At 45.8% G+C, this 27,799-nt stretch overlaps 1 protein-coding gene across 2 annotated transcripts; it reads right to left on the minus strand.

Moving 5' to 3' along the window:
* Positions 1-1,142: 1,142 nt before the first annotated feature.
* aars2 (alanyl-tRNA synthetase 2, mitochondrial (putative)) lies at positions 1,143-27,799 on the minus strand. Of its 2 annotated transcripts, XM_083776235.1 has the most exons (20): positions 27,604-27,799; positions 25,588-25,761; positions 25,298-25,489; positions 24,804-24,949; positions 22,834-23,028; positions 22,273-22,417; positions 19,069-19,226; positions 18,378-18,631; positions 18,030-18,154; positions 17,276-17,432; positions 11,726-11,898; positions 10,733-10,993; positions 10,120-10,260; positions 9,406-9,509; positions 8,012-8,120; positions 6,987-7,112; positions 3,451-3,561; positions 3,084-3,167; positions 2,155-2,268; positions 1,143-1,959 (listed from the first exon to the last, which is right to left on the minus strand). In XM_083776235.1, exons 1-20 carry the CDS (start codon positions 27,739-27,741, stop codon positions 1,780-1,782), a joined length of 3,087 nt encoding a protein of 1,028 aa, XP_083632361.1. In that variant the 5' UTR covers positions 27,742-27,799; the 3' UTR covers positions 1,143-1,779. The 2 variants fall into 2 exon arrangements, with proteins under 2 accessions (XP_083632361.1, XP_083632362.1); XM_083776236.1 differs by lacking the exons at positions 25,298-25,489; positions 25,588-25,761; positions 27,604-27,799 and adding an exon at positions 25,107-25,147.

Consider the following 27,799-nt stretch of genomic DNA (forward strand, 5'->3'; position numbering starts at 1 on the left):
ATCATCCAGGACGTTTCACTCGTACGGATATGAAAAATCAACTGACTGATATGAGAGAAAACGCTATTATTACTGCTGCTGAATTAGTTACATTTTCACTAGAAACAGACTGTAACAAATATGAGGGACTGACTGTCATAACAGACAATATAAAATGAAAAGAAAAAAAAGTTCGCTCTCAAATATATATTCAATGATTTGCGCCACATTTTTACGATTTTTCAAAAATAGCAGACCTACAAGCTACAAGCTCAAGCTATGAGATTGTAGATCTTCTATTTCTCAATAGCTAAAGCATAACATAATGCTAACACCAAAAGGGGTTCCCGCCCAGAATGGGTTAAGATCCACCTATCCTCCGTGGCCTTTAGTGTCAGCGGAGGTAGCCCTGTTCCCCTCTGCTTTGTTTAGTGTCAGTGGAGGTAGCCCTGTTCCCCTCTGCTTTGTTTAGTGTCAGCGGAGGTAGCCCTGTTCCCCTCTGCTTTGTTTAGTGTCAGTGGAGGTAGCCCTGTTCCCCTCTGCTTTGTTTAGTGTCAGCGGAGGTAGCCCTGTTCCCCTCTGCTTTGTTTAGTGTCAGTGGAGGTAGCCCTGTTCCCCTCTGCTTTGTTTAGTGTCAGCGGAGGTAGCCCTGTTCCCCTCTGCTTTGTTTAGTGTCAGCGGAGGTAGCCCTGTTCCCCTCTGCTTTGTTTAGTGTCAGTGGAGGTAGCCCTGTTCCCCTCTGCTTTGTTTAGTGTCAGTGGAGGTAGCCCTGTTCCCCTCTGCTTTGTTTAGTGTCAGCGGAGGTAGCCCTGTTCCCCTCTGCTTTGTTTAGTGTCAGTGGAGGTAGCCCTGTTCCCCTCTGCTTTGTTTAGTGTCAGTGGAGGTAGCCCTGTTCCCCTCTGCTTTGTTTAGTGTCAGTGGAGGTAGCCCTGTTCCCCTCTGCTTTGTTTGTGCCTGTTTATTTTTCATGTTTTTACTGTATTGTTTGTACTTTGCTTTCTTTTAACCTGTACAGCACTTTGGTTGACCTGGTCATGTCAAATGTGCTCTATGAATTAAGTTGAGTTGAGTAATTCTACAAAGGAGTAAAAATAAAGAAACATTGAACCTTGAACTGCATCTTTACTTCTTTTAAAACAAAGAAATACAGGCTGAAGTGTCCTTATTTGTTCCCTGCACACAAGAACCCACATGCACGCACGGACATACGCACATATACACACGCACATACGGTATGCACACACTTGACCCGGCATGAAAATGTCCCCAAGTATAAATAACAAAAATATGTTCAAAAGGGATTAGGGGTGCAAAGATTAACGTCGCATCATTTAACACCCTTAGCGCCCGGGGGTATTTGGAACCATTAAATCATTGCGCCCAGCGATTTGCTGCTTCAGAGGCTAATTCAAGGTTGCACCGCGCCATCTTGGAAGGTGCTAGATGTAGCCAAAACACCCCCGAGGTAATCGCCAGGTGTGATTAGACTTCTTCAAACGCAACAAGCGACGGGACCGCGATGGGCCGTCAAAAAACATAATCGTTGGTTAGAATTGGAATCGTTGATTTAGATCAAGAGTTATTCACGTTTTTTCAACCCATCCATTAAAATGGAGCGGTGACCACTTTGGATGATGTCCCAACCGGAAATGACATTGAATGTTGCCCAACAGGCGCTCCCAGCCTGTAGAGCGGTGCGCTCCCGGTTATGAAATAGTTAATGTTCCGTCTTTTGATTAATCTCCGTCCCTGGCGATGAGCGTTAACTATTTGATAGAGCGTAGATCTCCGTCTAGAGTGTTAATCTGCTTTCTTCTGCTGCGTTTTCCTGCGTGCGTATTGCTCCGCCCACTTCAGTGCCTCTGTGATGTCATCGCATGTGCCCGCCCCCTTGGCAACCAGCGCGGAGCCCCCGGCACTCCCGCCCAGGTGACGACACACGGCCAACGCCCAATCACTGGCCGAGAGAGACGTCCCGCCCTGGGAAACAAACAAAACACGCACGCACGCACAAACAGAAATGTCATGCTGCGTTTACCTTAGCAGCCTCAGAAGCTACAACATAAACAAGTTTAGAAAAAGTGCAATTCAAAGTTTTTTTCATGTGTTTATTAGAGCGGAACCACAAGGGTGTCAGTGTGTGTGTGTGCGTGCGTGTGCGCGCGTTTGTATTACCTTGGGTACCTGACAGGCACACAGAACCTTCCCAGAATGCCGCTGGTGAGCGAGCAGCATTACGAGGCAGCCTGGAACCCTGTCACTGAGCTGGTTCACCGTTTTCATCACCATCTGTTCATTAAACACACGATAATAATTATACTGTAATTAACACTGTTAACCATCTGTTCATTAAACACACATGATAATAATTATACTGTAATCAACACTGTTCACCATCTGTTCATTAAACACACATGATAATAATTATACTGTAATTAACACTGTTCACCATCTGTTCATTAAACACACGATAATAATTATACTGTAATTAACACTGTTCACCATCTGTTCATTAAACACACACGATAATACTTATACTGTAATTAACACGTCAAAATATTCAGGCAGAAACCTCCATATTTCAGCTTCTGTTATTCTTCTATAAATGAGTCCCACGAAAGCAGTGAAAACAGCAGATCTACAAGCCCCACCCCCCAGCAGGGATGTGGGACAGTCTGATCTACAAGCCCCACCCCCCCAGCAGGGATGTGGGACAGTCTGATCTACAAGCCCCACCCCCCCAGCAGGGATGTGGGACAGTCTGATCTACAAGCCCCACCCCCCCAGCAGGGATGTGGGACAGTCTGATCTACAAGCCCCACCCCCCCAGCAGGGATGTGGGACAGTCTGATCTACAAGCCCCACCCCCCCAGCAGGGATGTGGGACAGTCTGATCTACAAGCCCCACCCCCCCAGCAGGGATGTGGGACAGTCTGATCTACAAGCCCCACCCCCCCAGCAGGGATGTTGTGGGACAGTCTGATCTATAAGCCCCACCCCCTCAGCAGGGATGTGGGACAGTCTGATTGTGGGTCAAAGACATGAAACATTTCAGTGTGAAATATTTAAAAAAAAAACATTAAGTGAGACAAGAGTCAACTCACTGAGATGGAGTCAGCATCAACACAGTCCACCAACACTTCTCTGTCGCTGTGCTTCTGCAGCAAGAGCTGGGCTTTGTCTGCAGCCTGGAACACACACACACACACACACATACACACATGCACGCACAGTCGCACACACAACATTGTCAGAATTATCTCCATGTTGAACAGTGTAGCGCAACCTCTTTATTCTCCAAATATTTTTGGCTGTTATTTTCCACAGTTTAATATTATTAAGTACACACAGTAGCGTGGCATAGCATTGTGTTACCTCTTTATTGACAGCAGTGTTGTGTAGCGTAGCGTAGCATTGTGTTACCTCTTTATTGACAGCAGTGTTGTGTAGCATAGCGTAGCATTGTGTTACCTCTTTAATCTCCAGCTTCCTGATAGCGGTGTTGCAGCTCCTCTGGAGAGACTTGAGTTGTGTCTGGAGTTCTCTCTTCTGCCACTGGGGGGCAGCAGTGCTGCCCACCACCTGACAATAAAACCAACAGCAACATGTCAGGTTGATGACAGTATTAGTAGAGGTTCACAAACTTTTTCATGTCAAGGACCCCCAAATTCACACTAATTAGCCAGCGCACGCCCATTTGAAATGATATGCCAGCCTGCCAGGGACCCCCATAAGAGAAGATTTGACATGCATTAGTCTATGGACCACCATTTAATGGCATTTCTATCTCTGCGACCCCCAATTTATATTGTAAAATCGATATTAATGTAACTCTGAGAGTGTACTAATGGAACCAAATGGACCCGTTGGTCCATTTGGTTCCATTTGTACACTCTCCATTTGTACACTCTCAGAGTTACAGACCCACAAGTGTCCATTTGGTTCCATTTGTACACTCTCAGAGTTACAGACCCACAAGTGTCCATTTGGTTCCATTTTTACACTCAGTTACTGATAGGGGATTCACACTGAGACGGACTGAATCCGTTTCATTGGAACCGTTTCCGAATACGCACCCGGGTACACTTGCATAACACACTTTAATCCTCCAGATGGCGGTGTGCTTGATGGCTGGCGCGCACAGACACTGACCATCAACTCTGCGACATTGTCTCAAATAAATCCAGACACACTGCATTGCATTGCCTCTTTGGCTTTTTGCCGTTATACTACTTCACTGTCAGCCTGCCTGCTATTCACTGTCAGTCAGTTCTGTGCTCCAGTGTATTAGTTTACTATGGATTCTACTTCAGCATTATTATTATTTTGTTTTACTTTGGAAACTGTGCCAAGCAAAGCCCAAGAGCCATGTGTAGTCCGCAGAATAAGATCAGCGCGTACTGCGGTGCTGCGCATATACGCAGATTCAACAGGAGACGGGCGGCGTTGAGAAATGCGCTGGTGTTACGCGTCGTGCAGCGGTTGTGTTTTTTTTTGTTGAGGCTTGGCTCGTCGACTAGAGAATATGTCACGTTCTTTAAAAAAAACCAGTCCACTTCCTTCTTTAGGTACGCATTAATTCACATTGGAACGATCCGTATCTGAATACACTTCAACGGTCCAGAGACCCTCCCCCCATGCGGTCCCGGGGACGGTTGGGCGATCCGCTCCCGGGAACGGTACGCATCATTCACACTACCACAACATCTGCCAAGTGGTCCCGAGTACGCACCCGGGACCATAGTGTGAATCCCCTATTACAGACCCACAAGTGTCCATTTGGTTCCATTTGTACACTCTCAGAGTTACAGACCCACAAGTGTCCATTTGGTTCCATTTGTACACTCTCAGAGTTACAGACCCACAAGTGTCCATTTGTACACTCTCAGACCCCTTTTCCACCGGTTGGTTCCCAATGGGAACCGGTTCATTTCTTTTTGGTTTTTAGTCCATGAGCCAGAGCTCCAAAATTGGTGGGCAAACTAGACCTATATTAAATTATTTATAGGATCAATACAAGTAAATGAATACATGATAACCCTTCCACAGTAGTAGCTTTTTCATATTTTCGATTATTTAGCTTATTTTCCTACATAATGCCTCATTTGCATATTTAAAAATGTAAAATTTATAATACAACAAATCATTGTCTTCGTGTAAGTACTCAATTAGGGAAGTTTCATGGAGATAATCTAATATAGGTATGGTTTTGCCCACTCCAATTCATAATTAACGTTCCAATTTTGGAGCTTCTGGCTCATGGACTAAAAACCAAAAAGAACTGAACCGGTTCCCATTGGGAACCAACTGGTGGAAAAGGGGCCTCAGAGTTACAGACCCACAAGTGTCCATTTGTACACTCTCAGAGTACACTCTCCATTTGTACACTCTCAGAGTTACAGACCCACAAGTGTCCATTTGGATCCATTTGTACACTCTCAGAGTTACAGACCGACAGTCCATTTGGTTTCTAACTATCATTTAGCTGCATTGGGGACTCCCTGGAACTCCCCCAAGGACCCCTGGGGGTCCCCGGATCCCACTTTGGGAACCACTGACTCATACAGTATAAACCTACCAATTCACCCATCGTCAGCCTTCTGATTGGTCCCTGACTGACTAACCAGCAGGCTCTTTCTGCCTTGTTCCGACCTGTTTCCGCCATGTTTATGTTGAATTTGCTAAAACATCTTGTTTGGAAAAAACAAAAAAACAAAGTCACCATGCATGCTGCACCTGTGATGTGCCTTTTTACTGACACCAAGTTTAAAATAGAATTGAGTGCACAGAATATCAATATGAAGCAACTAAAAAAACCTGTTATTCCAATGGTATAGTGCAGGGGTCCTCAACTAGAAATGCTGAAGGTCCACCAATATCTTTTGAAAAAGACTAATTAATTAGTGACTGATTAATTAATTAATTAATTGTATTAATTAATTAATTATATTAATAAATTAAGTATTATTGTATTGTATTATTGCTCTATTGCTATTGGAGACACTGGGGAGACACTGGGGGGACACTGGGGAGGCACTGGGGGGGACACTGGGGATATAATAATGAACTGGGTGTCAGTTCGGGGTGCTTTCGTCAAATCTGCTACCATTTCAGGGCCCTCCGGTGTTGCCACTATAGAGCGTCGCAGTCCCGCCCCCTACGAGGGCCCAGGAAATTATTCCCCGTTCATTTTCATCATAGACATTTCAAAACGTATTTATTTAAATACCTTTTAAGCGTCGTACAAAGCCAACTCTTGTTGCGACAAATCATGACAACAAACACCATTTTTTGGGCCGAACAAATAATTAGAAAGAAGAAAAAAAACACTTTTGTTTTTGTTTTTCTTCTTTGTAATTATTTGTTTGGTCCAAAATATTGTGTTTATTGTCATGCTTTGTCAAAACTCGAGTTGGCTTAGTGCTTTGTCGTAACCGTCTTTAAATAAATACTTTTTGAAATGTCTATGGGAAAAATGCATTGGGAATCATTTCCTGGGCCTGGCGTCGTCATGAAAGGGGGAGGGACTGCGACGCTCTATAGTGATCGCTCCGATTATGAGTTAACCCATTAAAACCCGATTCTACTAAATGTCTCCTAAATCATGACAGTTTTCTGAAAACCCCTATGTTTGTATGTCAGTGGTGCTCAAACCTTTTCATGTCAAGGACCTCCCAAAAAGATCTGTATATTCGGCCCCCCGACCCCAATCTGAAAATGTTTTGTACCAGGGACACCCCCCCCCCCCGCCCCAGAAGCAAATATATGAGTACTCTCTGTGAAAGAATATATATTCAAAGATTTTCAAGATTAAAATAATGTTTAAAGTTCTCAGACTTTTTCGTGAGCCCTGAAATGCATATATGTGGGAAGATTTCACCTCCCAGTTTTGTGGGGAAATGAAAGGCGAGGGTTTTCAGAGTAAAATCTCCCTCATCTGCTTGACACTCTAGCGCCTTTATTCTGAAAAGATTCCTCGGCACCCAAATCGTTAAGAGTTTACGCACATCCGTCAGAAGCCCCGCCTCCTTGGAAAGGCTGTGTGCTGATTGGATGCAGGAAGGGGCGGAGCCAGACACTCTGGCCGACAGAGACTCCACATCCTGAGACAACGCCTCGCCCTCCTCCCTGGCCTGGAACAGGAACAGGAACAGGAACAGGAACAGGAACACACACACACACACACACACACACACACACACACACACACACAGAGAGTCAGGTACTTAAAACAAACACACCTGTCCTGTCAGGTACAAGCTACATGCACTGTGAACTGTGTACGGACGATATAACATTATTATTCTCCTCCTCCTCCAATAACTCGATTAACATCGAGTTATTGATTTTCTGAGCCATGCAAATAAACAACAACCAGCACTGACCGGAGACGGAGAGGTTCATGTGCGTAAAGCTTAACCAGAAACACGACAGTCATTGCGTCAGCACGGATGTAGCCTCGGAAACCCAGACGTTATATTTCCAGCACGGAGGTGAGGGGGATATCGTTTGGGGGTAACGTTTGCGTGCTTCTATCCGTTACTTCTCTGACACAGCGCAGTTCAAACAGACTTCTATCTGTTACTTCTGACACAGCGCAGTTCAAACTCCAAATTCAGCCAGTCAATAGTGGGACACCGCGCGCTGAGAGCCACATACACAGCTGCATTTGGTTTTTAATTAAGGGCGCGTTCTGAATGCATTGCAACCTAATAGGATTAAGAGCGTCTGCTAAATGCCTAAATGCCTAAATTGTAATTGTAAATTGTAATAGGCGAGTGCACTCCGGTGCATATGCAAAGGGAAAGAATGACTTCTGTCCGTGACAATAATCAATGCTACAGTTTGAATTATGTACACTACACACGCAGTGACGCACACAGAGCAAAAAATATGATAAATATGAAATATGAACTTTTTTTTTCTTCTTTCGACTTATCCTAATCCGAATCGACTCGTGATAATTTATCGATAAATCGAGAAATCTTTTTTGATGAATGCCCTAGTATGTGTGTGTGTGTGTGTGTATTACCTGTCTAGCTTGTTGTCCAGTAACAGCTACTATTCTGCTGATTCCTTTAATAATCTGTCTCTCTGACACAATCACCAGGTCCTCGATCGCCCCCGTGGACAGCAGATGACTACAGAGAGAGGGAGAGAGAGAGAGAGAGAGAGAGAGAGAGAGAGAGAGAGAGAGAGAGAGAGAGGTTAAACGTGGTCTTTCTTGTTGTTCAAAAAATACTTCTTTATATACTTGCTAAAAACACTTTAGCAGCATTGAACAATAAAATAATTAGAAAAATCAAGGACAAAAAAACACTGGAAATTGTACTGGAAAAAAATAACGATTCTGAAAACATTGCAGTTGCTTTTCCAAAAATAACGACGTTATAGGATCCTGCATCGCTTGTGTTGGAGCGGCACCTCTGTGGGTTTTGTTCAAAACGGAATTCTGGGAATTCAGCAGTTCTTTTACTCTTTTTTTTTTTAATCCCACGTTTTCCAACCCATGTCAATTATCTAATGTAAACCTGGCCTCTACACTCCCCTCTGCCAAACTGGGGAGAGCAACGGACTGACCTCATGCTTCCTTCTATGCATATGGAGTCCAAGCCGAATACCCCATACCAACCCCACCCCGGGTATGGGGTGGTATAACCCCATACCAACCCCACCCCGGGTATGGGGTGGTATAACCCCATACCAACCCCACCCCGGGTATGGGGTGGTATAACCCCATACCAACCCCACCCCGGGTATGGGGTGGTATAACCCCATACCAACCCCACCCCGGGTATGGGGTGGTATAACCCCATACCAACCCACCCCGGGTATGGCCGCTGATGACGCATGCGGAGGAGAGAATGAGACCACCTTTACACAAGAACTGCCGCCAGAGAAAACGGTAAAGTCCCGTTGCGGTCACATTTTTGAGGGGTGCAACCACTCCTATAGACAGCTATGTGTGTCCCTAGGTCTGTCTGTCCGAGCACGAAAATAGGCAGGCAGGCAGAGTGACACACAGGCTAGACAGGAAGTCCAGAAGCATGCAGGCAGAGCGCACCACGGGATGGTTATATATTTTATACATGCATTAGGCTACATAAACGCTTCTGCGGCCCACAGCAGTGATAAACTAAACCATCACGTACGTCCCACAGCAGAGTTAACCCATTTAGACCTGAGGACGATACTACAAATTCTGACAGTCGTTCTCAAACATTTTCATGTCAAGGACCCCCAAGATTATATAATTGGCTGCCGACCCCATCTCAAAATATGTAGTTCCAGGGACCCCCCAGAAGCAAAGATTTGAGTTAAAAACGTTCTCTGAAAGCGATCACGTACGTCCCACAGCAGAGTTAAACTAACTAAACCATCACGTACGTCCCACAGCAGAGTTAAACTAACTAAACCATCACGTACGTCCCACAGCAGAGTTCCACAGACGTCTGCCTGTCCGTCCGTCCGTTCAGCAGCTCCGGTACCTCCACACCCACGGACACCACCCGGACCGGGTCAGGGTAAACCTGCAGAGCGGGTCAAAACATCAAACATCCACAATATGAGGCCAGTTTGACCGCATTATATTAGTCTGGAACTTCAGACTATAGAGAGTCCCGCCCCCACGAGAGACCCGGAAAAGAAATCCCCGTTAATTTTCCTCATAGACTTTTCAGAAAGTATTTATTTAAAGACGTTTATGCCGCGGCCAACTCTTGTCGTGACAAATCATGACAATAAACACACTGTTTTGGGCCAAACAAAGAATTAGAAAGTAGAAGAAAACGGCAGGTTACAACACTTTTTTTTGTTGTTTTTTTGCTTTGAAATGATTTGTTTGTTCCAAAATATTGTGTTTGTTGTCATGATTTGTCACGACTCGAGTTGGCTTCGTACGACGCTTAAAAGGTCTTTAAATAAATACTTTTTGAAGTGTCTATATGGGAAAAATGCATTGGGAATTATTTACTGGGCCTGACGTCGTCATGAAAGGGGGAGGGACTGCGACGCTCTATTATCACTGCAGAAATATTCACGAGACACGGCCAAAGCATTTACGAGGTCCCCTGCCCAAAACGTTGAGAACCCCTGCTCTACTGTTCTGAGTCCTGATAAAATGTTCTGGTAGACTGGTACCTGTTCTACTGTAGTCCTGAGTCCTGGGACGGTCCTGGCCCGCTCCAGAGGGACCTCCATGGAGTGAACAGGCAGGTTGGACCTGATGATGTTCTGAACGGAACGCTCAAGGTCCTGTAGCTGGGACACACTCAGACCCCCCTGTGCACACACACGCATGCAAGCGCACCACCCACCCACAGAATCATACCCCATATTAGCAGAAAACAACAATCCACATACAACACACCGCATATTATGAAATGCATGACAAAACACGTGTGTGTGTGTATGTTAGGGCATTAAGCAACTAGTCGACTAGTAAATCCACTAGTCGACCTTGTTGGTACTACAAAAAGTTGGCTAAATCAAAAAAAAAAAAAAAAAAATCGTAGGCCTCAAGATCGGGTAGATTATAGTTTTAGTCACCAATGTACACAGTTTTGAAATGTACAAATATAAAAAAATATATATATTTTTTTCTTTTTTACATAATACGTAGTGAAACAACTAGTCGACTAGTAAACTAGGCAACTAGTCAACTAGTAAAAATTACTAGAAGTGAATGCCCTAGTGAGTGTGTGTGTGTGTGTGTGTGTGTGTGCGCGTGCGTGCGTGCGTGCGTGTTCAGTACCTTGACGGTGCAGTCGAAGCGCAGCCTGTCCGCGGTCACAGAGGACCCTCTCTGCTCCAGCCGGTCCCCCAGCAGCTGGCGGAGGGCCAGGTTCAGCAGGTGTGTGGCCGTGTGTTGGACCATGCAGGCCACGCGGTGAGCCTGGTCCAGCTGCAGGAGCACGCAGGAGCCCGTCCGCAGGGGAGCGGCGGCGGTGGGCGTCACCTGGTGCACCACGTAGCCCCCCGCCTGCTCCACGGACTCCACCGCAAACAGCACGTCCTGCAGAAGATGGGAAGGAGAGGAGGAGACTTCTTAAAGAGTACAAGAGGCTCTATGCAAAGCAGCCATAGGGTACCAAAGTCCTGACGTCACTCACTCATCCCATGGTTCTAAAGTCCTAACGTCACTCATTGTTCTAACGTCCTGACGTCACTCGCTCATCCCCTGGTTCTAAAGTCCTGATGTCACTCGCTCATCCCCTGGTTCTAAAGTCCTGATGTCACTCGCTCATCCCATGGTTCTAAAGTCCTAACGTCACTCATTGTTCTAACGTCCTGACGTCAATCGCTCATCCCCTGGTTCTAAAGTCCTGACGTCACTCGCTCATCCCCTGGTTCTAAAGTCCTGACGTCACTCGCTCATCCCCTGGTTCTAAAGTCCTGACGTCACTCGCTCATCCCCTGGTTCTAAAGTCCTGACGTCACTCGCTCATCCCCTGGTTCTAAAGTCCTGACGTCACTCGCTCATCCCCTGGTTCTAAAGTCCTGACATCACTCATTGTTCTAAAGTCCTGGCGTCACTCACTCATCCCCTGGTTCTAAAGTCCTGACGTCACTCATTGTTCTAAAGTCCTGACGTCACTCGCTCATCCCCTGGTTCTAAAGTCCTGACGTCACCACACTTTGAGGCCCACTGCGCTGGTGTAGCAGAAGTGTTTCTAATTCCTGTCCAAAGATGGGATGAGTACAGTAACTACAGTTAAACATTTATTTTGACAGTTCTGCGTCTGACCTGCAGTGCGTCTGCGGTGAAGTAGCCCTGGTCGTGCGTCTGCCCCCCCTGCTCCGAGTAGAAGATGGTACGATCCAGGATCACGCCGCACCTCTCGCCCTCCGTCACCTGATCCACTAGGCCACGCCCCCCGCTGTACAGAGCCAGCACCGTGGCCGTGCACGGCGCGAACACTGCAACACACACACACAAACACAAAATGACACACACACACATAAATAGGGACACGCCGAGCTGCACTGCCACAACGCATCTGTGTCACCTTAGCTTGACAACCACTTTAACCATCATTTTCAACATACTATACAAGAGTATATAGGGTCCCATTGACAAATAATGCACTTCCGGAAAGTTCGTCTGGCTGTCGCCCGCTGTTAAAACGTACTGTAAGATGGTTTGAACACGTACAGAGGAGGGATAGTGAGTATATATCGGTAGAAGGATGTTGAGGTTGGAACTCCAGCCAAGGAGGGAGGCCTAGAGGATGACCAAAGAGAAGATTTATGGATGTACTGAAGGACATGAAGTTAGTTGGTGTGAGAGAAGAGGAGGCAGAGGACAGGGTGAGATGGACGCAGATGATTGGCTGTGGCGACAGAGGACAGGGTGAGATGGACGCAGATGATTGGCTGTGGCGACAGAGGACAGGGTGAGATGGACACAGATGATTGGCTGTGGCGACAGAGGACAGGGTGAGATGGAGGCAGATGATTGGCTGTGGCGACAGAGGACAGGGTGAGATGGACGCAGATGATTCGCTGTGTCGACCCCTGAAGGGATAAGCCGAAAGGAAAAGAAGAATCTATTGAAAAATAGCAGATCTACAAGCTCGCAGCGAACATTTTAACTGGGGGGGGGGTCCCTGGAACAACATATTTCCAGATGGGGGTTGGCGGCCAATTCAATTAAATTGTGGTGGTCTTTGACATGAAATAGTTTGAGAACCACTGCTATAGAAATGTAGTCATTATAATCTTTTGTCTCCCCCAGGCCAAAGGCATGGGGAGAGAGTATGTTTTGCACTCTGTGCGTGCGTGCGTGCGTTACCAGATAATCTCCGGCACCGTTAACCCGATCAATGCCAAATTTTGCACACACACTCCCTGGATGCCAACGATGAACCCGTGCCCCAAATTATCCAGAAAAACGCCATTGACAATGAAGGGATAATTTACGTCAGTGTCCCTCATTACGTCATATTGTCTCTTTATAGTTAATGGCATTTCATGTTTGTGTTGGCACCGTTTGTTTTACATCACCATTACATCACCTAATCACCATGACTTAGACTTTAATATATTAGCGCCCCTCACTTCACACGGGTGTGATTCTTTTCTTTTTCCTGTGTTCAAGACATATCTGTCCGATATTTCATATTCCATCCCAATTGGCTAACATTAGCTTTCAAAGTTTGCAGGATTGGCCCGTTTTGGGGGAAAAAAGCCTCAAATCATGAACGCAGCATGCAATTTACATGAAATCTTTCACAGACTTTCCTAGTAGGCTGAGGAATATATCTTCACATTGGCCTGTTATAGCGCCACCAACAGGTGGATTTTCGCAAAACACATTTTTGGAATAAAATGCCTCAAATCATCCAATTGCCATCCAAGGCGTAAGACGAAATGACACCCTTTTCACATTGGCCTATTAGTCCAGGCAAAGTAGCATTTCCAGACAGACTAATTAAAATAGAATTTTTTTCACCATAGATCATCTCTATGAGGTGTCTAGAACAACATACTAAAAGTCCTAAGAAATCCTAGATGCGGAAATATGTTTAATTCTCATCAATTCAAGATGTGTGCTAATACCTCGAGAAAACTAAACACCCTAATGGGCTTTTTTTTTCTTTTGTCCTATCACAATGAAACTTTCCACAATGAATCTTAACATGAAAACTAAACTTTTTTGTATTACAAGTTTCTCTGAAACTTAATTTGAATATGCAAATTAGCTTAATATATATTGAATATGCCCACATTTGCATATCACGGAAATTACTTTTCCCCAAAATGTATAATATTTACATTGTTGTTTGTTAATGATATCAAACACACTGATCAGACTTTCATGAACCATTTCATCGAAATATTGTGACTTCATAGAATAACATCAAAAACACCATTCATATGTATGACAAATGTATAAATCCGTCAAATCTTCCTCCAACCATCCTACTGCTAATGGTTGATGGCAATGCTGCTTTTGGACTGGCCTTTAACCTGAAACCTGCCGAACCTGCCGGGCTTGGTTGTACCTACTGGGGGCATAACCCCCACCGGTATAGTCCTCAGGGTCACAGAGGCCAGGTGACCTACCTCTGGGAGGACATCCCCTGGCTGCAGCAGTGTCTCAGTCCATCCCAGTCTTCTTGTTCCTGTACTCTGCAGACGCACCTGAAGCTGTTGCAGGCCATCTCCCACCTCCAGGTAGACTCCATCACACAGCTCTGTCACCTCCAGGTAGACTCCATTACACAGCTCTGTCACCTCCAGGTAGACTCCATCACACAGCTCTCCCACCTCCAGGTAGACTCCATCACACAGCTCTCCCACCTCCAGGTAGACTCCATCACACAGCTCTGTCTCCTCCAGGTAGACTCCATCACACAGCTCTCCCACCTCCAGGTAGACTCCATCACACAGCTCTGTCACCTCCAGGTAGACTCCATCACACAGCTCTGTCTCCTCCAGGTAGACTCCATCACACAGCTCTGTCTCCTCCAGGTAGACTCCATCACACAGCTCTGTCTCCTCCAGGTAGACTCCATCACACAGCTCTGTCTCCTCCAGGTAGACTCCATCACACAGCTCTGTCTCCTCCAGGTAGACTCCATCACACAGCTCTCCCACCTCCAGGTAGACTCCATCACACAGCTCTGTCTCCTCAAGGTAGACTCCATCACACAGCTCTGTCTCCTCCAGGTAGACTCCATCACACAGCTCTGTCTCCTCCAGGTAGACTCCATCACACAGCTCTGTCTCCTCCAGGTAGACTCCATCACACAGCTCTGTCACCTCCAGGTAGACTCCATCACACAGCTCTGTCTCCTCCAGGTAGACTCCATCACACAGCTCTGTCTCCTCCAGGTAGACTCCATCACACAGCTCTGTCTCCTCCAGGTAGACTCCATCACACAGCTCTGTCTCCTCCAGGTAGACTCCATCACACAGCTCTGTCTCCTCCAGGTAGACTCCATCACACAGCTGTCGCTACAATTATGTTGTGTCTTTCTTACTCCTTAAAGGTTTCACATGTGACATTAATTCATTTATTTTTAATGTCACAATGACACAATCCCTTTAATGTTTTGCAAATTCATCCATCCATTCATCTTCATCCGCTCATCCGAAGTCGGGTTGCATAGAGTTCCAGACTTCTCTTTCCTGGGCCACGTTAGCAGGGGAACCTCCCCTGTTGTTGCTACCTTGTCGTGGTGGGGAGGCTTGTGTGCCTCTGTGACCCTGAGGACTATACCGGTGGGGGTTATGCCCCCGGTAGGTACAACCAAGCCCGGCAGGTTTCAGGTTAGAGGCCAGTCCAAAAGCAGCATTGCCATCAACCATTAGCAGTAGGATGGTTGGAGGAAGATTTGACGGATTTATGCATTTGTCATACATGTTTTTGATATTATTATATGAAGTCACAATATTTTTATGAAATGGTTCATGAAAGTCTGATCAGTGTGTTTGATATCATTAACAAACAACAATGTAAATATTATACATTTTGGGGAAAAGTAATTTTCGTGATATGCAAATGTGGGCATATTCAATATATATTAAGCTAATTTGCATATTCAAATTAAGTTTCAGAGAAACTTGTAATACAAAAAAGTTTAGTTTTCAGGTTAAGATTCATTGTGGAAAGTTTCATTGTGATAGAACAAAAGAAAAAAAAAAGCCCATTAGGGTGTTTAGTTTTCTCGAGGTATTTAATATCACACATCTTGAATTGATGAGAATTAAACATATTTCCGCATCTAGGATTTCTTAGGACTTTTAGTATGTTATTCTAGACACCTCATAGAAATGATATCTGTTGAAAAAAAAACTATTTTAATTAGTCTGTTTTTTGGGTCTAAAATGGGCTAGATTGCCTGGACTATATTATAGCGCCACCTGTGCCCCAAGGGGCAGTTTTTCTATTTTTATATATATTTTTCAGATAACTTCTATGATTTAGAAGACATTTTGTAGAATCTGGCCTCAGGTCTCAATGGGTTAGATAATTACCATATCGGCCCTGGGTGTCCTGGCTGTATTTTAAACATTACCATATCGGCCCTGGGCGTCCTGGCTGTATTTTAAACATTACCATATTGGCCCTGGGCATCCAGGCTGTATTTTAAACATTACCATATCAGCCCTGGGCATCCAGGCTGTATTTTAAACATTACCATATCGGCCCTGGGCATCCAGGCTGTATTTTAAACATTACTATATCTGCCCTGGGCATCCAGGCTGTATTTTAAACATTACCATATCGGCCCTGGGCATCCAGGCTGTATTTTAAACATTACCATATCGGCCCTGGGCATCCAGGCTGTATTTTAAACATTACCATATCGGCCCTGGGCATCCAGGCTGTATTTTAAACATTACCATATCGGCCCTGGGCATCCAGGCTGTATTTTAAACATTACCATATCAGCCCTGGGCATCCAGGCTGTATTTTAAACATTACCATATCGGCCCTGGGCATCCAGGCTGTATTTTAAACATTACCATATCGGCCCTGGGCATCCAGGCTGTATTTTAAACATTACCATATCGGCCCTGGGCATCCAGGCTGTATTTTAAACATTACCATATCAGCCCTGGGCATCCAGGCTGTATTTTAAACATTACCATATCAGCCCTGGGCGTCCTGGCTGTATTTTAAACATTACCATATCAGCCCTGGGCATCCAGGCTGTATTTTAAACATTACCATATCAGCCCTGGGCATCCAGGCTATATTTTAAACATTACCATATCGGCCCTGGGCATCCAGGCTGTATTTTAAACATTACCATATCAGCCCTGGGCATCCAGGCTGTATTTTAAACATTACCATATCGGCCCTGGGCATCCAGGCTGTATTTTAAACATTACCATATCAGCCCTGGGCGTCCTGGCTGTATTTTAAACATTACCATATCGGCCCTGGGCATCCAGGCTGTATTTTAAACATTACCATATCGGCCCTGGGCATCCAGGCTGTATTTTAAACATTACCATATCGGCCCTGGGCATCCAGGCTATATTTTAAACATTACCATATCGGCCCTGGGCATCCAGGCTGTATTTTAAACATTACCATATCGGCCCTGGGCATCCAGGCTGTATTTTAAACTTTACCATATCGGCCCTGGGCATCCAGGCTGTATTTTAAACATTACCATATCGGCCCTGGGCATCCAGGCTGTATTTTAAACTTTACCATATCAGCCCTGGGCGTCCTGGCTGTATTTTAAACATTACCATATCAGCCCTGGGCATCCAGGCTGTATTTTAAACTTTACCATATCAGCCCTGGGCGTCCTGGCTGTATTTTAAACATTACCATATCGGCCCTGGGCATCCAGGCTGTATTGGTATTTGGGGCTGTCGTCGGTGTGCGGGACCCCCCGGCTCTGCAGGAGAGCCAGGCTGTGGACGTCCATCTTCACCCCCCCAGCGGCGGCCGCGGCGTCCTCCTCTGGACCGTCCCGGGACAGACTCTGGGGATGTGTGTGTGTGTGAGTGAGTGAGTGAGTGAGTGAGTGAGTGAGTGAGTGAGTGAGTGAGAGAGAGGGAGAGAGAGAGAGACACACACACACACACACACACACACAGAGACAGAGAGAGAGAGAGAACATTGGGAACATTATGAACAGAATTAGAATTTTCGGCTTAGTTTAATCGGCACAGGGGAGATGACTTGACACAAATGGGGGTGCATGTCACTTATCCGACACATCAAAGGTACGACATGCGGGAATCACCCGTCGCTCCCAACATGCGTTGTCGGTCCGACATGCATTGCGCCGTGCGTGCAGTTAGGGCTTGGGGTAGGTTGTCGGTCTAATGACTGTCGGACTGATAGTAATAGTATGTGGGAAACTAAAGCCTCTACCCCACAAATTACTTGAATATACAAAGAATGAAGAGTAAAAATGTAAAAAACAATGTGGAAACGACCGACGACTATGCAAAAAAAAACTATCGCGATTATCTCACAATTGTGTCATAATTGTGACAGGGCGCGTCTTCTGACTGGACGGGGACCAATCGCGTCGTGGCTCTCTCCGACGCGACGACGGGGGCCAATCAATCACCTTCTCTCTCTCCGCCAGGCGCTCCATCTCCTGGTGGTCAAGCGAGGCTCCTCTCTCCTCCAGCATCAGATGGACCAGGTCCAGAGGGAAGCCCAGGTTACGGAACAGAGACCAGGCCACCGGCGCTGTGCACGCACACACACACACACACACGCACACACACGCACACGCACACACACACGCACACGAAAACCCAGACACACCCACGTTTGCATTACCCTACTTCAGTAGTTCCACAATTCTTTTTAATCAAGGACCCCCAAAATGTATTTGGTCACGTACGTAAACCACCGCAAAATAGCAGATCTACAAGCTTCCCTCTTCCCTATGATTCTTCCAATGCGTTACCTGGGAAGAACCCCCCCGGGGGGGTCTGCTCCTTGCTCAGGGTGCTGTCGATGACGCGGCGCCCCTGCTGGAGAGCGCTGAGGAACTGCAGCTCGCTGTCGTCGATGACCTCCATGACCCTGCGCTGCTCTCGCCGGAGCTCGGGATAGGCGTCGCCCAGGACGTCGGCCACCACGGGCACCAGGCTCGCCAGCGAGCCCTGCGGAGCCCGCAGCACCTCGGCGCAGAACCGCACCGCTCTCCTCAGAATCCTCCTGATAGGACAGGACAGGGATGGGCAATCGGTATTGGCCGATATCGGTAATAATCGGTAATATCATATAATAATAATAATAATAATAATATATATATTTTTTTGCACGAAAAATGTATTTAAAAAAAAGCCTGAAAAAGTATTTTGTGATGAGGAAGGCTGAAAATTCTATCAGTGTTCTATCAAGAGTCAACAAGTTGGAACATTTTTAAATAAAAAAAAATACTACATTCAAGCCGTTTATGTTTTGGATATGGGACAACATTTCAATAACGGTGCGTCCCTAGTTTTGGAATAAAGAGCCATTGCATTGTTTTTTTTTATTCCGAATTTTTGAGGGGGGCTAGCCCGTCCTATGTCCAGCTTTAAGGGTTTGTGTAGTAATAAGAAAAGCGCTATATAAGTCCCAGGTATTATTATTATTATCATTATCGCTACCTGAGAACCAGCTCCGCTCCCGACATTCCGGGGTAAACTCCGTCGGCGATGCAGACGGACAGCGTGCGAGCGTGGTCGGCGACCACGCGGTACGCCATGTCCACCCGGCCACGGTCCGCCGCGCCCGTCCTGCCCTGGTAGCGCCCCACGCCGGACACCTGGGGACGGGACGTGCACACATAAGACGTCAAAAGGGGGCTTCAGCCCCTGCCCCTTTTACCTCATCTGTAAAACAACTGCCATTTCACCAGACCACGAATGCAGCATTTACTGCACGGTGAAAGAAATGCAAAAACGCCAGTCCTTTCCATGCCGTACCGGAAGGCAGCATTCAGGAGAATTGCTTTTTTTTTTTCCTTTTTACGTCTCCTGAACTTGGAACGCTGAATTTTGCGTTGAACTAATTTGTTTCGAAATCCATGTCGTTACACCCAATCTCCACTAGTTAAAGAGTGCTGGGTTGTGCTCCAGCAATAGCCGATTTTACAAGCTATCTTGAGTTGAGAGCTTGTAGATCTGCTATTTTCGCTGTTTTTGTCCAAAAGTGCCCTCTTGCGGGATTTCAGCCCCTGCCTCTCTGACACTCTGCACCTGGGGACGGACGGACAGAGTAGGGACAGGACGATGGTCGGCGTTATTATAAGCCATGTAACGATATATCGTATATCGATAAATAAACTGGTGACAATTTCAATCGATTTAATAAAAAACATGTGTCGTGATGCAAGGATTTGAGGTTTTGCGTAAACAGTTTCCTGTCATTTGCAACACGGTATTGAAAAGAGGATAGTACAGTTGGCTCACCTTACCTCAGAATTGAAAAGAGTAATGTAACAAATGTTAAAAAACAGGATTGGATGAAAGAAATGTTTCCTGTCATTTGCTACAGAATTGAAAATAAAGAAAAAAATACTGATTTGTGTAAGAAAATAATCTTGTGTTTTAAAAAAAATGTGAAAATCCTATAGAGAACCTCATATCGAGATTTGAATCATATCGTGAGTTGAGTGAATAGTTACATGCCTAGTTATCGTGTATCCTTTATCGTGATAAAAAATACAATAATTGTTTCGTGGAGATTTCGAATTTATAGTGAAATTGTCGTCATACACTAGTTTAAACTGGCTTTTGTTGAGGTGCAAATTCAGTACTAGGCCTACTTAAACCCTAAAAAATAGCAGATCTACAAGCTCACAACGCGTTGCAACACGTGTTGTGAGCTTGTAGATCTGCTATTTTTTGACAAATGAATGTTCCTACCTAGCCCATAGTGTTCTGATGGGTGGTCCTACCTAGCCCAGCATTCTGATGGGTGGTCCTACCTGGCCCAGTTTTCTGATGGGTGGTCCTACCTGGCCCAGTTTTCTGATTGGTGGTCCTATCTGATGGGTGGTCCTATCTATATGAACCTTTATTGAGAAAGGATATCCCCTTGAGATGTATCATCTCGTTTTCGAGGTGGTCCAGCAACATACAGCAAATACAAGACAATACAAGTACATTCATACATAATCGAGGACAAAACAAACAACAAAGCTCTCCCAAAACAAGCCGCTCCCATCCCACCTATTCCCCGCAACATTGTATCAACTAGAACTGCACTCTGTCGAGTGCATACTTGCTTGTTGCACACTAGTAGGCCATAAATGGCCAACTAGTGCACAAGCAGAGCGCGCAAGTACTTTCGACCGCTGTAAACTGTCAAATCTCAGTATCTCTGTGAAGGAACGTTTGAAATGTATAATTATTAGATGTAACTATTTGCTACCTACCTACTTTATGCATATAAACACCTAGTATTATTAAGTATGGTTCAAGTTTCTATCTATATAAGAAATACACTTTTATCGATGTAGAAATATTCTGGAATCTGGATCCCTTTTTAGCTTTTTAAAGAAAAATAAATCATTGATATGTGATGAAAAATAAAGGTATATAAACTGAATTAAAATATACGTATACATATACTATATAGAGTATGTAGTTGTAAGTTGATTAGCGGTATACTGTGGTTACTTTGCGCCAAAAACCGTGACAGCCAACCCGCCATTTGATGCGTATGAAAATAAAACAGCAGATTTGTGCCTGGTTTGCTGGGACCAGATTACATAAATGACCATTTTTCTTACGTCATCATTGAGAGCTAGTCATACATATACACACCACGTACTCTGGTCCCAGCAGATCAGGCACAATTTGCTATTTCATTTTACTGATTATGTATATAGTATACGTATGACTAGCTCTAAATGATGACGTAAGACATATGGTCATTTATGTGATCTGGTCCCAGCAAACCAAGCACAGATTTGCTGTTTTTTTTGCATACACATCAAATGGCGGGTTGGCTGTCACGGTGAACGAAGACCGGGCGAAAGTATTACTTGCGCGCTCTGCTTGCGCAAGTAATAAGTCAATATAGTAATGATACAAATATACAAGATGATGAACATACACCGGAAGAACAACAGGCCGAGCATCATGACAGACATTAACAACATTGTCAATACATCATGACCAAAGTACAAACATGCACTTGAGAATAGTAAATAGTAAATAGTAGAATAAGTAGTAGATAGTAAGTAGTAAATAGTAAATTTGCCGCATGATGTAAGGAAAGAGAGAACAATCAGAACAATCGAAGGCAGTTAGAAACAGGAGCATGGTGTTTGGAGATGAGTAATGATAGACACTTATTGAAGGAGTTAATGGATCTGAGGGAACTGGGGAGATTGTTCCAGTCGACAGGATATTTAAATTTAAAAGCACGCCGACCAACTACTTGGTAATGTTGGTGGGGACTATAAGGTAAAGATGGAATCTGATGGGTGGTCCTACCTGGCCCATGGCGTTCATCAGGGGAGTGAACAGGGTTCCGATTGGTGGTCCTACCTGATGGGTGGTCCTATCTGATGGGTGGTCCTACATGTCCCATGGCATTCATCAGGGGAGTGAACAGGGTTCCGATTGGTGGTCCTACCTGATGGGTGGTCCTATCTGATGGGTGGTCCTACATGTCCCATGGCATTCATCAGGGGAGTGAACAGGGTTCCGATTGGTGGTCCTACCTGATGGGTGTTCCTACCTGATGGGTGGTCCTATCTCATGGGTGGTCCTGCCTGATGGGTGGTTCCATCTGATGGGTGGTCCTACCTGATGGGTGGTCCTACCTGATGGGTGGTCCTATCTGATGGGTGGTCCTACCTGGCTCATGGCGTCCATCAGGGGAGTGAACAAGTCTGTGTCGTAATTGGATCGTCGTCCCTGCAGGATGGCCACCAGCCTCTCCAGCCCCATCCCCGTGTCCACGCTGACCTGGGGCAGAGTTCGCAGGCTCCGGTCCCATTCCCTGAGAGGACACAAGCGTTAGGGTTAGTGTCCCATTCCCTGAGAGGACACAAGCGGCCAACAGCACACACACCAAGGCCCACCCCCGCTCGATCGTGATTAGCAGAAGGCCCCTCTCTATCCTGATTGGATGAAGGCTTGGCCACCCAGCCAAAAATGAAACCTAAGGTTTTTTGACCCCCAGGGGTTAACTGGGGACAGGGAGGAACTCCTTATATGGTCAGCACACTTTATAGTAGGGAGGATTATCACAAGAAAACAATAAAATAAATGATATTTGAATTAAGCAAAATCACTGAATATACCTTTAAATATAATAACCTGGACTCTGACAAGGCCCAGACCTCATTTAGGACTATTAGTTAGTAGTAGTATAATATTTGGTAGTAGCAGTACTATAGCAGTATATACACATACCTGTTGTACTGCATGAACACAAGGTTCCAGATCTCCACCACATCGGGGTCGTCAGCGTTAACGAGCGCGGCGGCGTGGCGTCCCCCTCCGATGTGGTCAAAGTGGATCTCGGTGCAGGGGCCGCAGGGGCCCGTGTCCCCCATCTCCCAGAAGTTCTCCTTTAACCCAAACGGCAGAATGCGCTCCGACGGAACTCTGGGAAATGACAACACAAATACTAGCTTTATTTATCTATTTATTTATCGTCTCTGTGTGCGTGCGTGCGTGTCTGCATGTGTGTACGGTTGTAATGTACGTAACTCGAGAACCGTTTGCCCCACCGACTTCATATTCGACACACGCGTTCCACACCCCCACAGGGAGTGGAGCAGTGCCCGGTATCGAGTCAGGCGGACCCACGGTTCTTCAGAACCACCACAAAGCTCTGCTGTTGGAAAATGTTGGAATTGTGTTCTCAAATCTTGTGGAGGAAAATCGAGATTCACATGAGCAAGAATGGTGCAGCACTACCGCTTTCTTCGGTCCATTTTAGATTTTGCCACTTTTTGGTGAATGTTCCACCCAGAATAGGAATACTTGGGGTTCAAGAAGTTTACCGTATACACGCAAATAGAGGGTAATATGAGTATGCATGAAGTGAGTGGCAAAATTAATTGAACGTATTTTTGCAATCAGATAGGACCTTTCTGTGTCGATGTATGGGCTGTCAATCAGATAGGACCTTTCTGCGTGGATGTATGGGCTGTCAATCAGATAGGACCTTTCTGTGTGGATGTATGGGCTGTCAATCAGATAGGACCTTTCTGGGTGGATATGGGCTGTCAATCAGATAGGACCTTTCTGGGTGGATATGGGCTGTCAATCAGATAGGACCTTTCTGTGTGGATGTATGGGCTGTCAAGGCCAGAAAGTAGGGTCTTAGGTGCCTCCAGGTGTCCCTTATGCATATCACATACATTGGTATTCGAGATGTCCCGATACCGTATTGGTATCGGAAAAGTATCGGATCGGCCCTTATTTGGTCATATCGGTATCTGCAAATATGCCAGTCTAACCACAGATCCGACACAGGGGTAAGGGGTTGACACTATAGCAGGTAATTTAAAATGTTGGGGCGAGTGGAGTTTGCTTTGGAGTTGCCCAAACTGCAAGTGCACATTTGAATGAGGAGTCTGCACGAGATACTGTATAATAGCTAGATAGCTATAAACACTATTCCCGGTCGGTGTACTTCAAAATAAGATCTTTTTTCTTTTTGTATCATTATAAATATTATTCTCCGGTATCGGTATTCGGTATCGGCTAACACAGGAATTGTGGTATCGAAAAAAACGAAAAAAGTGCTATCGGCACATCACTAGTTGGTATACACAGATCTACAGGCTTGCATGGTGTCACTACATGCTGAGTTCTTGTACACCTGCTAATTTTGAAAATTTCTGAACAATATCGAAAATGCTTGGGAGCTGATTGAGTTCTTTTTTTATTTTGTTTTCCCAACATAAGTAAAGTCAGTGACGTTATCACGGCCACAAAGCACAGACCTGAACCGCACGTCCACATCCCCCCCCCCCCCCCAATGTGAAAATATATTCCAGGGACGCCCCATAAGAGAAGATTTTCACGGCTCTAGCAGTGATTCTCAACCCGTTAGGGGTCCATTTGGTTCCATTTGTACACTCTCAGAGTTACAGACCCACAAGTGTCCATTTGGTTCCAAACTGTCATTTAGCTGGGGACCTCCCTGGACCACTATGGGGTCCGCGGACCCCACTTTGGGAACCACTGGTCTATGAACTTGCCCACCAGAACCGGCGCACAACGTTGTGCGCTCCATGGGCACAAATATGTGGCCGTGGAGTTCTCCCCAATCTAATATAATAGATGCGACGGAACCGATTCCGCTTTCTCCCAGTTCTGCATCCCAACCGGTACGGTACGGTTCGGTTCTAAGGCGGTACGGTACGCACCCGATGTCCAACCAGATGCGTCTGGTCTGCTCGTCCGCTGGGAGCCCGGCCGCGACATCTCCGCCGAAATAGGACACGTAGAGTCTGTCTGCAGGGATCCCGAAATGCACCGTGAGCAGAGCCCACGCCATGGAGCACGCCTCCTCCTGTTCACACACACACACACACACACACACACACACACACACACACACACACACACACACACACACAAGCAGACAGATAGACAGTGTGTAAGTGTAAGAGATACACAGTAGGAAAGCTGAGAGAGAGACAGCAGCAGAGCCATAGAGACAGGCGGACCTTAAAGTACTCTCCGCTGAAGGCCCAGCTCCCCAGCATCTCAAAGAAGAGACAGAACGACAGACAGACAGACAGACAGACAGACAGCACAGACAGACAGACAGACAGAAAGCACAGACAGACAGACAGCACAGACAGACAGACAGACAGAAAGCACAGACAGACAGACAGCACAGACAGGACAGACAGACCTTAAAGTACTCTCCGCTGAAGGCCCAGCTCCCCAGCATCTCGAAGAAGGTGTGGTGGTATAGGTCTCTGCCGACGTCGTCCAGGTCGTTGTGCTTCCCACCGGCCCTCACACACTTCTGGCTGTTGACCACGCGGCGGTATCCCGCCATGGCACTGCGGGGGTCCGCCGTGCCCAGCAGGAGGGGCTTGAACTGCACCAGATCACATTAATGTCAGTGGAAATGACACGATTCCCTTAAACCAGTGCGTGCGTGCGTGTGTGCGTGTGTGCGTGCGTGCCGTGCATCACCTGGTTCATGCCGGCGTTGACGAACAGCAGGCTGGGGTCTCCTCGGGGTCTCACCGGTGACGAGGGGACGAAGGTGTGCTGATGCTCCCGCTGGTAGAACTCCATGAAGGTCCTCCGGACCCTCTGGGACCCCCACGCCTCGCCCGGGACCCCCGGGACACCCCCCGGGACCTCCTGACACAAGCAAGGAACCAAGTACATGATCAAATGTCTACGTATTTGTACTTTACTAGTAAAGTAATTCCAATTTCCAATACTTTTACTCTCAGAGGGAAATATTGTACTTTTACTCCATTACTGTACTGGTTAGTGGTGCATTCAATTAATCGATATGGCAATATATCGATCGACAATCCGGACGATCCGAATCCGAATCGATCCGAGAGGCTGCTGTATCGATACGGCAATAAACGGCATGAATTATCTGGGTGACGCAGAGTTGCCAAACGTACCTCAGCTTAACGTTATCAAAGCACGCCTTGGGACTCGGGAGTTGCAATGCACTCCCTTCCCAGAGCCCTTGTTAGGATATATCGATATATATATTGTATTGTGGCCTCTGTATCGTGATACATATCTATTGTGAGATTGCAGGCAATATCCACCACAAATACCGGTAGTTACTTTGTAGATTTAGATTGTTATTATTACAAAACATACGTTAACCACTTCAGCCCTATATACATTTCGGCCATTTGATCTAATAGCCGATCTACAAGCTCTCAATGTGACGCATTGTGGGCTTGTAGATCTGCTATTTTTAAATGGGACAGAATGTTTTAGTGTTAGTCTAGTTTTAGTCGACTAAATTAGTGATGGGCGTCTGATACTGAAGCTCCGACACAAGCTTCAAACCCCGCCTTCATTTGCATATGAACCACTGCTTCGAAGCTCAAGGAAAAAGTCACGTGACCAATGACGTCCATTGCTTGCGCAACCATGATAAAACCTACAGGGACCCCCTAACAGTAAATTACTTCCGTGGCATGTCCGTTGCGTGCTGGACTTGTAAGCGGAGGGTCGTTGGTTCAAACCTGGGGTGGGGTACTGCAGTTAATTTGATGCAATACAGTAGACGAAAGTGGCACATCTATATTTGTAACTAAATGTTATTTAATCAATACGTTTAATAAACATTGCGATGTGCATCTGTGCAATACAAAGTATTAAATTAAATCTGACATGAACGTATTAATTGGCCATAAGCAATACATTAGATGTGTCAAATATTTCCCCATCCTACAAACATATCACACTGCTCCATATACATAACACTATTGTGTGTTTGTTTATTTTTCTTTTATTTCAATGTTTAATTACAGTTTAGGCATTTAGACACACTCAATCCAGGTCCATGAATTAGAGGATAAAGCTCACATGTTGCCCAAATAGTTGAATACACAAATGACTAAATCAACTTCAAGTGTTTATTTGTGGTCCGGAGTACATTCCTTCTAAGATTTCACAACAAAAAAATATCTGATAATATAGGCCTATTTAAGTGTTGCTGTGTCCTGTAGTAGCCTAAGTGTTTCACTGTCTCTGCTGCCTAAATTAAATGCAGTCTAGCATTTCGCCATGTCACAGATGTGACTGTCACTGGAGCTAAACATCTAAAGTTGATTTAGTCGACTAAAATGTATTTTGGTGGGCCTTGATGCCGTCACTGATTTTACACTTGCTGAAACTTTTCAGCATGCAACAAAGAAGTGTAAACTGACTTATACTGAATCTCTTGTCCACTAGTAGCCCCATATGTTCCCTCTCCCTACGCTCATTCTGAGCTACAGAATGAGCGTAGGGAGAGGGAACATATGGGGCTAGTCCACTCCACTAGTAGTCCCTTCCTAACATTTTAGTCTAGTTTTTATTTGTTGACGACATTGTTTGTTTAAGTCATCATAGCTTAGTTTTCATTTATAGTTGCCATTTAGTTTTCGTCAGTGAAAAAGGGTAGTCAACGAACATTTTTCGTCTTAGATTTAGTCAACGAAAACAACACTGGGAAGCACTGACCTTCTGTGAGGAGCAGCGTGCGGGCTGCAGTGGGACAACATGGTGCTGACACCGCCGGGGGGTCCGCCTGCACCACCACACGGTGGTCCCTGGGGGGGTCCGCAGGGGTCCGGCTGCCGCCAACAGTCTCAGCAACATCACAGATAGAGAGATAGATGAATGATCCTACTGCTGCTGCTCTGATGTTGTTATCATC

The sequence above is a fragment of the Protomyctophum parallelum genome (genome assembly GCF_964188405.1).
Source record: "Protomyctophum parallelum genome assembly, chromosome: 11".
Lineage (NCBI taxonomy): Eukaryota > Metazoa > Chordata > Actinopteri > Myctophiformes > Myctophidae > Protomyctophum > Protomyctophum parallelum.

Coding starts and splice junctions, on each gene's coding strand:
- aars2 (XM_083776235.1), bottom strand. CDS start 27,741: ATGTTGCTGAGACTGTTGGCGGCAGCCGGACCCCTGCGGACCCCCCCA. Junction 25,490..25,587: donor TCAACGCCGGCATGAACCAG/GTGATGCACGGC, acceptor GATCTGGTGCAG/TTCAAGCCCCTCCTGCTGGG. Junction 24,950..25,297: donor TCAGCGGAGAGTACTTTAAG/GTCTGTCTGTCC, acceptor GTGTGTGAACAG/GAGGAGGCGTGCTCCATGGC.